General features: G+C 54.4%; 1 protein-coding gene across 1 annotated transcript in view; it reads right to left on the reverse strand.

Moving 5' to 3' along the window:
- Positions 1 to 1,423, reverse strand: part of LOC130024552 (CAP-Gly domain-containing linker protein 1-like) — a 29,845-nt gene extending 28,422 nt beyond the window's left edge. The window contains exons 1-2 of the mRNA XM_056115272.1: positions 1,339 to 1,423; positions 70 to 611 (exon numbers count right to left, since the gene is read on the reverse strand). Coding sequence (XP_055971247.1) covers positions 70 to 611; positions 1,339 to 1,423 — 627 coding nt within the window. The remainder of the gene's footprint in view (positions 1 to 69; positions 612 to 1,338) is intronic.
- Between the last annotated feature and the right edge of the window lie 11,564 nt (positions 1,424 to 12,987).

Consider the following 12,987-nt stretch of genomic DNA (forward strand, 5'->3'; position numbering starts at 1 on the left):
GTCTGGAGGAAATGATGGACCAGACAGGCGAATGGACAGCCACCCGCGACCGCTGCCCTCGGCACTCACCAGCACCCGGTCCCCAAGCTTCAGCTCCCGCTCCCCTTTCTTGAGGGAGCCGGCCTCAGAGAGGTTGGAGATGGACTCGCTGGCCGTCCTGGTCAGGCTGCTGATGTGAGGGGTGGCCGGTGACTCCTTCGCGGGGGACTGGGGCACCTTCGCGGTGCTGGCAGGGGCCGGGGAGGCCGACAGGGGCGGTGTGGCCCAGGCGGCAGGCGCTGGCTGCCGGCAGTTGGTCTCATCGTCGGCCTGCAAGCTCCTACTCAGCTTGGACGGCCGGGTGAAGATGCCCTTCAACGGCTCGCACTGGAAGTAGCGCACACCCGCCACCGAGCCGTCGTTCTTGCCGATGGGCTCGTCCAAGACGATCCCGGCCCACTGACCAGGGGCAAACTGGGTCTCCCCGAGGAACTGGATGAATCCAGGCTTGTTCCCGTTCACCCAGACTCGTTCCCCGACCTGGAAGTCGCCCACAAACTCCTCCTGCATCTCCGATGAGGGGGCGATGGGGGTTTTTTCCCCAGGCATGGTCTTCTCAACGGGAGCAGCAGCTGGAACAGCAGAAAGGGTCAGAAGGGACAGGAAGGGCCTGTGCAGGTCCAGTTAAAGTGTGGTTGGGGGGGAGGGAAACCCAGCAGTGCTCGGGATTACTCCCAGCCAATGACGGGGGCTGCTTGTGGCGAAGCCTGGCTGGGCCTGCCGTGAAGCGGACGTGCTCACCTACCGCAGCATCCCAGGCCGCAGTCATACTTTGGGCAGCTCAGGGGAAATCTTTGGATACACCCCGTGATACTACGGACCAAGCCAGGTGAAAGCTCGAACCCAGTGTCTTATTTCTGCTGTGTCCACTGGCCCATCTTCTTTTTCTTTTGGGCGGGGAGCAACCCAGCCAATGCTCAGGGCCTATTTCTGGTTCTCCGTTCAGGGTTACTCATGGTGAGGTTGAGGTTGGAGAGTCACATGGGGTGCCAGTTGCCCTCCCCACTGTACTGTGGCTTTGGCCGGCAATGAGGCCCTCTAGTCCAGGTGAGTCCACCTCCCTAAGCCTGTCCCCAAGCCTGGGCAAGGGAGCTAGCAGTTAGAAGGGAGCGTGTTGGTCGCCTCAGCTGTCACCGGTTGCCGTGACAGTAAACTCACAGAACGTGACACTCGTGTGTGAGAGCTGTCCCCAGAGCCATGGACTTGTCTACAGCTCAGGGAGCCCTTCCCGGGCGAGGACTCGGGATGGGGTTCCCGGGTGGGAATGAGTCTCCCTTGGCCTGGACTGAGCGCACTTACTGGCCGAGGGTGCCTTCAGGGCCCAGCTCCCATGCTTGAGGATCTTGGTGGGGGACTTCAGCCCGCTGGGCCTCAGCAGACTCATGGTCAGGCGGTCAGACGCTGCCGCGGCCACTACCAGGCCCCAACCATCGAGCCCACTGTGGGGCCTTCTGAGGCACACTCGTTCTCAGGACTAAATCTCTGAAGAGCAGAGGAGAGAGTCTGTCTCAGGGGAGCGACCACAGCAGCTTCCGGAGCCCAGAGAGCTGCCAGTCTGGCACTCGACACCCCGAGTGCGACCACCAGTCTCCCGCACAGCCCCCTGAGCGCACCAAGTGTCATTCCTGCACAAAAACTCAACCCAAAACAGACAAACAAACAACTGCCGATTCAGGGCCAGAGAGCAGAGGGGACAGGTACTTGCCCTGCGGGCAGCTGACCATCACGCCCTCCCTGCCATCACTCCCACCACCAAACACATTCAGGAGCCAGAAATCATCCCTAAGCACCGCGAGTGTCACTGACCACCTCCCCGTCCAGACACTGACGAGCCGGCAGGCGACTCAGCAGTGATGGCTGGTCTTCTGTGTGCGTGTGTGCGTATGTGTATGTGCGAGAGGCCCGGGGTTACACGTAGAAGCTAAGGCAAGCAACAGGCACACTTTTTTCTATGGGCTGAGAACTGCCAGGGAAAAGGGCCCAGCAAGACTGCGCCATGGGGGGCTGGAGAGCGATAGCACAGTGGGAAGGGCATTTGCCTTGCACGCGGCCGACTCAGGTTCGATTCCCAGCATCCCATATGGTCCTCTAAGCACTGCCAGGAGTGATTCCCGAGTGCAGACCCAGGAGTAAACCCTGTGCATCACCAGGTGTGACCCAAAAAGAAAAAAAAATTGCGCCAAAGGGGAGCGAAGGAGTTTTCGGCGTTTCCTACGTTCCTTGTGACGCTGCCCAAGTTGGATAACCACAAGGCAGTATTAACTCCATTTCTTAACCCACAGGACTGAGGCAGACAGGTAGATGGGGGAAGCGTCCCCATGGCAATGGAACTCCGAGGAAGTCAACAAAAGCTTCATGGCCACCAAAAGACCACCTGAGGGCACGGAACCCAAAGTCTGGTCAAAATTAACCCATATTAGGAGGCCCAGAGCAGGCTGGACCCCCCGAGGGAATAGGAACAAAGCCCAGGAAAGGAATTTCTAAGAGGACCATGGACCACTCAACTCTACCCCCTTGGCAACCACCCTAGCAACGGACTCTAGGTAGCTAGAAACTCCTACCAGGGGCAGCCTGGGGAAATCCCTAGATTAGCCACCTTGAACCAAGGGAGGGCGCTCATGTGTGCCCGAGCCCAGGTACTGCTCTTGCCTATGAGGTCGGTCATGTGACGGGCTTCTCCCCTCCTGAGGTGTGGACTTTCAGACCTAATGCAACCTAGCAACATAACATGTTCAGTGGCTTTCTGCACCTCTGGAGAAGCCGCACTCTCTCTCGAGCGTGTTACTCCCTCCCTCCTTCCCCTTCCTAAAGGCCTCCAAATAAAATGTTTCTGCTTCATGCTCATCTCCTGAAATGCTTTTCTGCGAGAAGGACAAAGGCCCGGGGGCCTGAGGAGGTCGAGGATCGACTCCCTTTCCCTGTAAAGGGCAACCCCTCACTCCGGCCCAAGACCCCGGGAAGGCCTAGTGGGCGTCATGGGGCTGGCGGGGCTCATCGCACTCAGCAGTGCCAGCGCTCCAGCCAGTCCCGGGGGAGTGATATCTTCTCCTCTGCTTCTCATCAGCCCCCCATGAGGGCCCACTGACTTCAGAGTCATTCCATATTTCAATAGAGAAGTCCGCAAGGGGCAGAGAGGCAGGACAGTGGGGAGGGCACTTGCCTTATATCCAGTTGTCCTGGGCTCGATCTCCGTCAGCACAGGGACGTTAGCCGGCCAGGGTCACCCCTGGGCACAGCCAGGTATGGCCACCCCACCCCACCCCGCCCCCACACCACCCAAATATATATATATATATATATATAACTAGTAAAAAAACTTAAACTAACTAAAGATTCAAAACTGTCATACACTAAAGAACTGTTAGAGAAAAAAGCCGCCCGCACGCGGGCAGAAAGCCCAGAGACTCAGATTCACCTGTGTCACACTGCACTCGCAGCTTCAGTACTGAGCTCTGCCAAACAGGCTCGTGCCAGTCTCGTGGAGAGACTGAAAATGGCAGTTGGAGTCTAGAATGTTCTGAGGTAGAACTAGAATTCAGCAAGGAGGAGGGCATCATGGGCCATTCTTAAAGGGGCAGGCGCCACCCTTCGTGATGTCAGTGTCTGGCTGAGGCTCCGGAGGGCTGCCCTTGCAGACGTCAGCACTACATGGCCAACGAGCCTCTGGTCCCTGCGGGGCCCAGTTCTGGATCCCCGGGCCCTGTGAAAGTGGTTTCAGAAAACTTTTGACAAATGTTTGTCAGTTACAGATCTCCAACTGAGGTCATTCAGCATCCCCCGAGTGGGACCTGGACCCAGTGACCCAGCCCAGGGACCCCCTCAGGAGCCGGGCCAGGAAATCTGTGAGCCGGGGGGGGGGCGCGGGGGGCAGAGCGACAGGGCAGAGGCCCTGAGCTCGACCCTGACAGCCCTGCTCTCTGTGACCCCAGTGCTGTGAGCAACACCGGCCGCACCGTGGCCAGAGAGTAGCCCATCCCACTAAGGCCGGAGAGCTGTACAGAGGAGTATGGCCTGGCCTGCTCCGGATGGGAGCACAAGCTGAATGAGTGCGGGTCCCCTCGAGGATGAGTGAGCGGGAACCGGGGAGTGGGGGGAGGTGGGGAGGGCGGAGTGACCTAACCTGGGGGCTGAGGACGGGACATCTGACAGTGCTCAGGGCTGACTCTGATCCAGTCATGGGAGCTCATCCTGGCAGGACCTGGGTGGGAAGGGACGTACAGGGTGGGGTGGGGTCAACCACAGGCAAGGCAGGCTCTTTGGCCCTGGGCTACCCTTCCGGGCAAGGATACGTATTTTCTTTCTTTCCTTTTGTTTTTTGGGACACTCGGCAGTGCTCAGGGTTACTCCTGGGTCTGCACTCGGGAATCACTCCTGGCGGTGCTCAGGGGACCTATGGGGTCAGCCATGCACCAGGCAAGCGCCAAGTCTTCATGTCAAGGTGCCCACGAAACACAGTGTGCAACAAGGGACTCTGCAGAGGACATCAGGGCCAGCAAACGCTACTTGGAAATCAATCAATTCTGAAAATAACACAAAAAGATGCAAAAGGAGGGTCTGGAGTGAGAGCACAGTGGGGAGGGATTTGCCTTGCTCACGGCTGACCAAGATTCGATCACCAGTCCTGAGCACTGCCAGGAGGAATTCCTGAGTGCCACGTCCGGCGCTGCGGGGCAGAGCCAGGGGAGGGCCGTCAGGGTGAAATCAGCACTCGAGTCACACAGGGTTCGTCATTCACGAGATGGCATGAATGCGTGCGTTTATTCAGAGCATAAGTACAGACTTAAGTATGTTTCCACAGCCCACCCAAAAGAAGGAAAGGGGATGGGACGTGGGAAAGTGGATGGGACAATGAGCAGAGCCATGCACTGTTGGTCAGCCACCTGGTGACCCTTTCGGCATAATGCTATTGGTCAGAACGACCTGCTTTGATATAGCTTTGACATAACTGCAAAGATTGTGCTGTTCCTCATACACCATTTACAAATCATTTACGAGTGTGCATTTTCCCCAAACTGAAACCTCCTGTACTGGGAAGTTGCCCAGCTTTGAGAAGGACAAATGGGGAATGAAAAATCAAGCATTCTTTTACTTGGTCAGTAGGCAACACTGAGCATCACTGAGTGTGACCCAAAAAGCCAAAAAAAAAAAAAGAGAGAAAAAAACAGCGCAAAAGAAAATGTGTTTGAGCCTCACTGTCTCCCTGAGACTTGAGCACTCAATGCTGTGTGTGAGCCTAGTAGAGTCTCCGGCCTGAACAAGCCCCCACCCCCCCACCCCCATGCTCCTGTGTTTGGACCCTGACCCTAAATCCTGTGATGGGACCACGTGTGTCCATGACAAAGACGCTAGCAGGCTCACGCCCTGGAACGTCCCTGCTTCACACAGGCGTGGCACACGGGTCCTGGCCTGCTAGCGGCCGGCAGTGATTCGGCAGGAAGCAGAAGTGTGAGCCTGAACGTGGGTCAAGTCCATTCCTTCAGCTTGGAGGGGAGTAATGTACAAGAGGGGGTTTTGAGCACTGCCTCACAAGCAGGAGGTCCTGAATCCAAGCCCCCGGGGTCAACCGTGCACCTGGCACAAAGCCGGCACAAACCCGGCAGCTCTGCTGTCCCAGCACCACGCAGGAAGGGGGGTGACCCCAGGGGGAGGGCCACCGAGAGAGGAGGGGGACACCACAGAAAGGAGGAGTGAACACAGGGCAGGAGTTGAGGACTGCAGGGCCGGGAGCACCGGGCAGAGAGCAGCCCTGGGGAGCAGGAGGACACGCGGGCGCCCTTGTCACTGGCCACTCGAGGCAGTCGCACAAGCCGTGTGCAGACCCACAAGGCTGACAGGACGCTAGGGACGGGGAAATCCCAGCAAGGATTTTTCTTTAAGTTTTGGGCCTTGGGGCCAGAAGTCTAGTACAGCGGGGAGGGAATTTGCCTTGCACACAACTGACCCGGGTTCAATCCCGGCATCCCATAGGGACCCCCGAGCACCTCCAGGAGTAAGTCCTGAGTGCAGAGCCAAGAGTGACCCCGGAGCACGTCCAGGTGTGACCCAAAAACAAAACTACAGCAGAGCAAGCCGAAGGGCACGGAAGCTCTGAGCCACGGAAACACCGAGGTTGGTGCCCACTCGCCCCCGCCCCCCGCCAGGTCAGGCCTGCCTGCGATCAAGGTGCCCGAGTGTCTCCAGACAGGATCTGCCTCAGCGGCTCGGTGCGTCATCTCAGCCTATCACCCAACTCGACTGGGATTGACTCTGGTTATCTCCTTGTCTAGTTATCTTGGGCATCTCAGGGGCCAGCCGCCAATCTCCGTCCTCCCACCTGGCCAGGGCGGGATCAGGTGTCAGCAGCTGGGCCCTGAACACCCCACCTGCCCGTCCAAACACAACGCGAGCCCAAAGGCCAGGCTCGCCCCCAACTCGTAGGACACGACCAAGCTAGGGGCCGAGCACTGGGCCCGAGGATGGGTCCCAGAGATCCCCAAATCTCCCTTGATCGACGGCCTGGCCCAGCAATCTGCATCAACCACCGGGCCCAAGCTCTTTGCTTTCCTTCTGCTTGCTGAGCGAAACTTGGAGGGGAGGAACTCCAAACTTTTTTTTTTTTTTTGCTTTTTGGGTCACACCTGGCGATGCACAAGGGTTATTCCTGGCTCTGCACTCACAGGGGTTACTCCTGGCTCCGCACTCAGGAGTTACTCCTGGCATTGCTCAGGGGACCATATGGATGCTGGGACTCGAACCCGGTTGGCCACGTGAAAGGCAAACGCCCTACCCGCTGTGCTATCTCTCCAGCCCTGGAACTCCGAACCTTATATAGAAAACAATGTATTTCACAATGCCATTTCAGCCATTCTGATTGTTGGGGGGTAAATTCTAAGCAATCATGGAGCATCTTTTGTCGAAATAATGAATGTAATCAATGTAGAGAAGAGTTAGTTAGAAATCATTTGCCTCATAGGCATTGGGTGGGTGGGAGGTTCGGTATATTGGGGTTCTTGGTGGTGAAAAATGAGTACTGGTGAAGGGTGAAGAAGAGAGTGTTTGATCATTGTATGACCGAGACTTAAATCTGAAAACTTTGTAACTTTTCCCACAGTGATTCAATAAATAAATATAAGAAGAAAAAAGAAAGAAAGAAAGAAAGAAAGAAAGAAAGAAAGAAAGAAAGAAAATTATGGGAAAAAATGTAAGGTGGAGTTCATGCCCAATTCAATCAGCTAATCAGTGGCTGAATAAATAGCAGTACTCCTACATAAAAACACAAACCATGAAACAAAAATCACTGTACCTGTGAGGCGAGTGCATCAGCAGCCTGATGGCGCCTCCACACTTCCAGATACCCCAAAATTGCTGTTGTGCCTTTGGCCAGATCCCAAAAACTTGGGGCAAAGGTTACCAAGAAAGTAAATGGCCAAAAGTTAGGTATGTGGGAAACACACCCACAAATCACCTCTGGCTCAGCTAGATCATTGGAGGCATGGCCTCTCTGGGTCCTGATTGAACTGCTTAATTGACCATGATCCCAGAGACTCAGAAAAAATCTCGAAACCCAGTGGCTTTTGGCAGAAATGCGTCTGGTCCCTGCAGTGCTGGGCCCACGGTTTCATGCCTTGGCCTGTTCCCTCTGGTGGCCCGGTGGCCGCCATCCTCCAGAGGCCACTGGACAGTCAGGCTTGGGACCTCAGTAACAAAACTTGTTGGGCCTCACAGGATGGGGGTGGAGCCAGTCCTGTCCTCCCCGTTCCCAAGAGACCCCAAGTCATTGCCCACGAACGGCCTTTCTGGCTCCTGATCAAGCTGCTTAACGACCATCATCCCAGAGACTCAGGAGCAATTCTCGGGAACCCAACAGGTTTTGACAGAAATCCCTCCAGATTTAAGTGTTCAAATGTCAGAATTTCAAAATCGTGCGGCCAGTACTGCAGCCACGAAACATCATATGTTATTCATAACCAGCAATAGAAAACAAGTTGTCTACTGTTGCCTTTTCAGCAGATCTGAGTGTTGGGGCAAAATCTCAAATAATAATGGTGGGTCTGGTGTCAAAATATTGAATGTGATCAAAGTAGAGAGAGAGTAATGTGGAAATCATCTGCCCCACTGGTAGGGGGAGGGTGTGGGATGGGGATATACTGGGGTTGTTGGGGGTGGAGAATGGGCACTGGTGAAGGTACGGGTGTTTCATTGTATGACGGAGACTTAGACCTGAAAGCTTTGTAACTGCTCTCACGGTGATTCAATAAATAAAATCATAAAAAGTGAAAAAAAAAGTAAGGTGGAGTTCATGCACAGTTCAATCAGCTAATCAGTGGCTGGATAAATAGCAGTACTCCTACATAAAAGAGAGAGAGAGAGAGAGAGAGAGAGAGAGAGAGAGAGAGAGAGAGAGATCCAGAAAAATGCGGCAAATCTGTACCCCAAGCACACTTCTCCCCAAACGATCCGTTTTCCCCCACCCGAGATAAAGCCGACACGCTATGGGTCACATCCTCCTGCCACTGACCCCCAAAACCCGATGCTCCCTCCTCCCACCCTAGGGACTGATGGCACAAACTCCATCTTTGTGTCACGCCATACATGACACATTTGTCACTAGCACCTGATGACTCATTTCAGAACCTCAACAGAAGCCACAAAGATGGGGAGCACTGTTCAGGGAGCACCATGCAGGGGCTTCTCAGACCTTCCCTCTACCTCTGTCCCCCGCCTGTTCTGGGGAAGATGTATAGACATGGCCAGGGGTTGAGAACAGAGGAACCAAGCTGGGAGGAAGCGGGTGCTTGTGTTTTGTTTTCTCTGGTGGCCTCTAACTACGGTTCCTCTTAAGAGACAAAGAAGGCCACAAATAAGCAAACACTCTGACCTCAGTTACCACCCAACTCTGATTGAACGCCAAGATCTGCTCTAAATGAACTTTGAAAGGGCAAGCTAAATATCTTTCAGGGAAGCAAATAACCTTAGGGGATTATCTGCTCTGGTACTAAAAATGGGGGGGAAAAAAGTCTGTTTTGTATCTCTTGAAAATGTCAGCTTGACTCAAAGGCAGTTCGATTTCATCCCGCGGTACAAATGCTTCCTCCCAGCTAGAGCTTTGGCTCACGTCTGTCCAGCATTTTCTGGACAGGGAAACACCAGCCCTGGGAGCTGTGGCGTGATGGGCAGCACCACACACCGATCTATGAGGAAGTTACATAAATATCAGTCTTTCGTTCCAAACAAAATGTCAGGAGCTGCAGACACAGTTCAAGACTATATATAGCCTGAAGGCACAGGACATATGCAAACGGCACCTACTCAATGTCATCAGCCATCCCAGTCACCCACCTCACGCTGGCATTCAACTTCAAAATATCCAGATAGAGGAAATTGTCACATGTAAGGGGGAAAAATCAGAGTTAGCAAGAGCTCGTAGAGAAGAGCAAGCCGGCAAACAGGACTGAGAGAAGGTGACCGGAGGTGAGGCAGGTCTCTGGCCTAACCCAGGTCCTAGCCCCAGCTGCCCTGCAGAACCTGCCAGGGGCGACCTCACATGCCTTGGAAGACTCACGGGCACCCCACATGCTATAGAATCCCCCCAACGCCCACAGTCGCTCAGTTCTAACTCACACCCACCCTTCCATGCAAAAGACCCGAAGGAACAAGAATCCCAGGCCGAAGCTTCTAGTATTGGGGCTGGAACGATAGTACAGCAGTGAGGGCATTTGCCTTGCATGCAGCCAACGTGGGTTCGAATTCCAGCACCCCACATGGTCCCCTGAGCACCGCCAGGAGTAAATCCTGAGTGCAGAGCCAGGAGTAACCCCTGTGCATCACCGGGTGAAAAAATTAACAATAAAAATATAACACCGTGGAGATGTGCAGACTGGGGGCGGGGTGCAGAGGGAGACCTCCCAAAGAGTGGCCCAGACTGAGCATAACATCCCCAAAGATTCCGTAGGATGGGTCCGCCAGGTCTGGGGTGCAGCCTCACACTTGAGTCTAAGCCACCCTGGTCAGGATGTCCAAAGAGTCCTCAGAAAAGGACCAGAAACTCTGCATTGGAGCAGAGTAGAGAGGATGATTCAGGGGAAGGAGAGCATTAGGGGGCATCTTTCGAACTGCTCAAGGGCCCAGGTGACTGTTCAGAGCGGGAACTGTGTCTGCCTGCGGACAGCTAAGCCGGCTCCTGCCCAGCCCTGCCCAGCCCCGAGCACCCAAACAAAACATTCATTTTGAAAAACGGCGTATTACTACAGAGACGCCTGTAACAACTCCCACCCGGCGAGGCTCAGGGGATACCCCTGGCTCAGCACTCAGGAATTATTCTGGTGGTGCTTTGGGGACCATATGTGATGCCGGGGATTGAACCTGGGTCAGCTGCGTACAAGGCAAATGCCCTCCGAATGTATATAGCTCCAGCCCTTGCAATTCCTCTTTAAAAGCCCCTAGGGTCATAACTGGTGGTGTGTGGGTCCCTCCTGTCCTGAACCCGGGGCTCCCCAGGTGATGCTGGGCCTCTAGCCTTCTAAGCTATCTCCACACCACTCAGAAATCTGTAAGTAAAGTGAAAAAAGTAAAGGCCCTCCCGTTGTTCGTCCATTTGCTCGAGCGGGCCCAGTAACGTCTCCATTGGAGACTTTGTTGTTACTGAGTTTGGCATATCGAATACGTCACGGGGAGCTTGCCAGGCTCTGCCGGGCGGGCGAGATACGCTTGGTAGCTTGCCGGGCTCTCCGAGAGGGGTGGAGGAATCGAACTCGGGTTGGCCATGTTGGCTGCGTGCAACGCAAACGCCCGTCCACTGTAATATCGCTCCAGCCATAATTCCGTATTAAAAAAAATTTGTTTACGTTAACCACAGGGGCCGATGGCACAGAGAGGCCCGGGTTCTTTCTCTTAAGGTGCTGCTGAGACCAACATGCTGAGGGGAAAGGGTGCCCGGAAATCTGGTGATGCACCTGCGTTCTAGAAAGGTCGTGTCTTGAGACCAGCAGCAGCAGTACCACAAATCAACGCACACACCCAGGAAAGCAGGGAAACGCGGTCACATCTCAAACACACCTGCACAAGCTTCCAATGGCAGAGGGCACAGAGGGCACAGACAGGCACCGGAAGCGTTGGGGAAGTGCACGGGTTCAGGCTGACTCCCTGGCTTGGCACTGGGGGTGACACTTGGCGGGCTTGGGGGACCGTATGGGGTGCTTGGGAACGAACCCGGGTCTGCCAGGGGCAAGGCAAGTGCCCTACCCACCTTACTATCTCTCTGGCCCTGGTACGCTGTTTTTAGAAGACATTATCAAGCCGATGTGTTTCCCCCTTGCATCTTCCCCTTCATTCCAGTATTTATTTTCCCTTTCCCTCCCTTTCTCGCTGAGGCTGAGGTTCGCACACTCTAGATGGCGGTTACCCACTTGGGGGGTGGGGGGTCTCACTCGGCCTGCCAGAACTCCAGCCATGCCCAATTTTCCCTATTTCCAGTGAAGAATATGCCATAGGAAAAACATCTGGTTGAAAACTCACATAAATCAATGCTTTTGGGTCTACAGATACTCTTAAGGGACTAAGCATGGAGAAACCTCACCGCACAGAAGATAGAGCCAGAGTTCTGGCCTGGGCGCCCCTAAGAGCCAAGCTGACACTTCGAATGAGAAAGTTTTCAGAAGTGCTCCCTGTCATAAAGATAGTAAACAAAACATATAAAATCATATTTGTAAACCAAAAACCAACTTTCAGAAAAAGACAACATTTAAAAAAGAAAATGTCCCAGGGACCCGACAGATAGTTCAGTGCGAAGGTGCTTCCCAGGCATCAAAGAGTCAAATATGGACCCCTGGGGACCACCAAGAGTAATCCCTGAGCATCACCAGGTGAAGCCCCAAGCAAAAACCAAAGCAAAGCAAACAAATAAATATGTGCTGAAAATAACCAGTAGGAAACAGGCTGGGACGGGCGTGTGGGAGAAACAGAATTTCCCGCACACCCTGCACCCAGCCCTGAGGTCACACTGCAGAACCTCAAGAGTTTGAATGAAAAATGTAAGCAATTTTATTTCTAAAAATGAGAATGTAAGATGAAAGTCTTCAGGTCTTGCCAAGACTCAATCAAGGGGAAAGGCGGGTCACGAAAACAAAATCACTCACAAACCTACGTTTCTTCTGCAGGCACCTGGGCAGCGGCTGCCACTCCTCGAAGTGGGGACCCGGGAGGATGTGCAGAAATTCCTCGATTCTGCGCCAACCAGGCCGGGAGAGCAGCTGGGCCAGCCGCATGCTGAGGGAGGCATAGCCGAGATGTCCGTGGGGTTCTGCGGAGGATTCGAGAGCGACACCTGGAGTCAACCAACTCCTCTCTGCCCAATGGGCCATGGGATCTCTTTTTGTTTGTTTGTTTCGGCGGAGGCCATACCCTGCGGTGCTCAGGGCTCCCTCCTGGTGCTGCACTCAGGGATCACAACCTGGGTTGGCCGCATTAAAGGCAAACGTCCTCCACGCTGCCATCCTGGATTTGACTTTGGGGAGGAACACAGTGTGCTCCAGCCTACCCCGCTCAGCCCTGCCATCTCCACCCTCTACCCAATTTCCCAATCTCTCTCTTCTCTCCTTCTCTCTCTCTCTCTCTCCCCCACCCCCGCCCCTACAGCTTTATGGATCAGACCTGGTGGTGCAGAGCTGACGCATGGCTCTGCCATCTTCCTTCTGGCCTGGCACTCAGGAATCACTGCTGGCATGCACCGGGACCACATGGAAGGCTGGGGAGTGAGTCCAGGTCAGCTGCATGCAAGGTAAGCGCCTTACCTGCTGTGCTATCACTCCGGCTCCCCCAACTTAATTTTTAGTGTGAGAAATGGACACAAAACGAATTAGGCTATAACCAGATCCCACAGCCACAGGAAAATAGAAAAGGCAGGTTGGTGGGTCCAGGTACTGCGACAGCCACATCCTGCAGCACTGGGAGACCATGTGGACGGGAGGGAGC

This window comes from Sorex fumeus, unplaced genomic scaffold, assembly GCF_029834395.1.
Source record: "Sorex fumeus unplaced genomic scaffold, SorFum_2.1 ptg000029l, whole genome shotgun sequence".
In the NCBI taxonomy this organism is placed as follows: Eukaryota; Metazoa; Chordata; class Mammalia; order Eulipotyphla; family Soricidae; genus Sorex; species Sorex fumeus.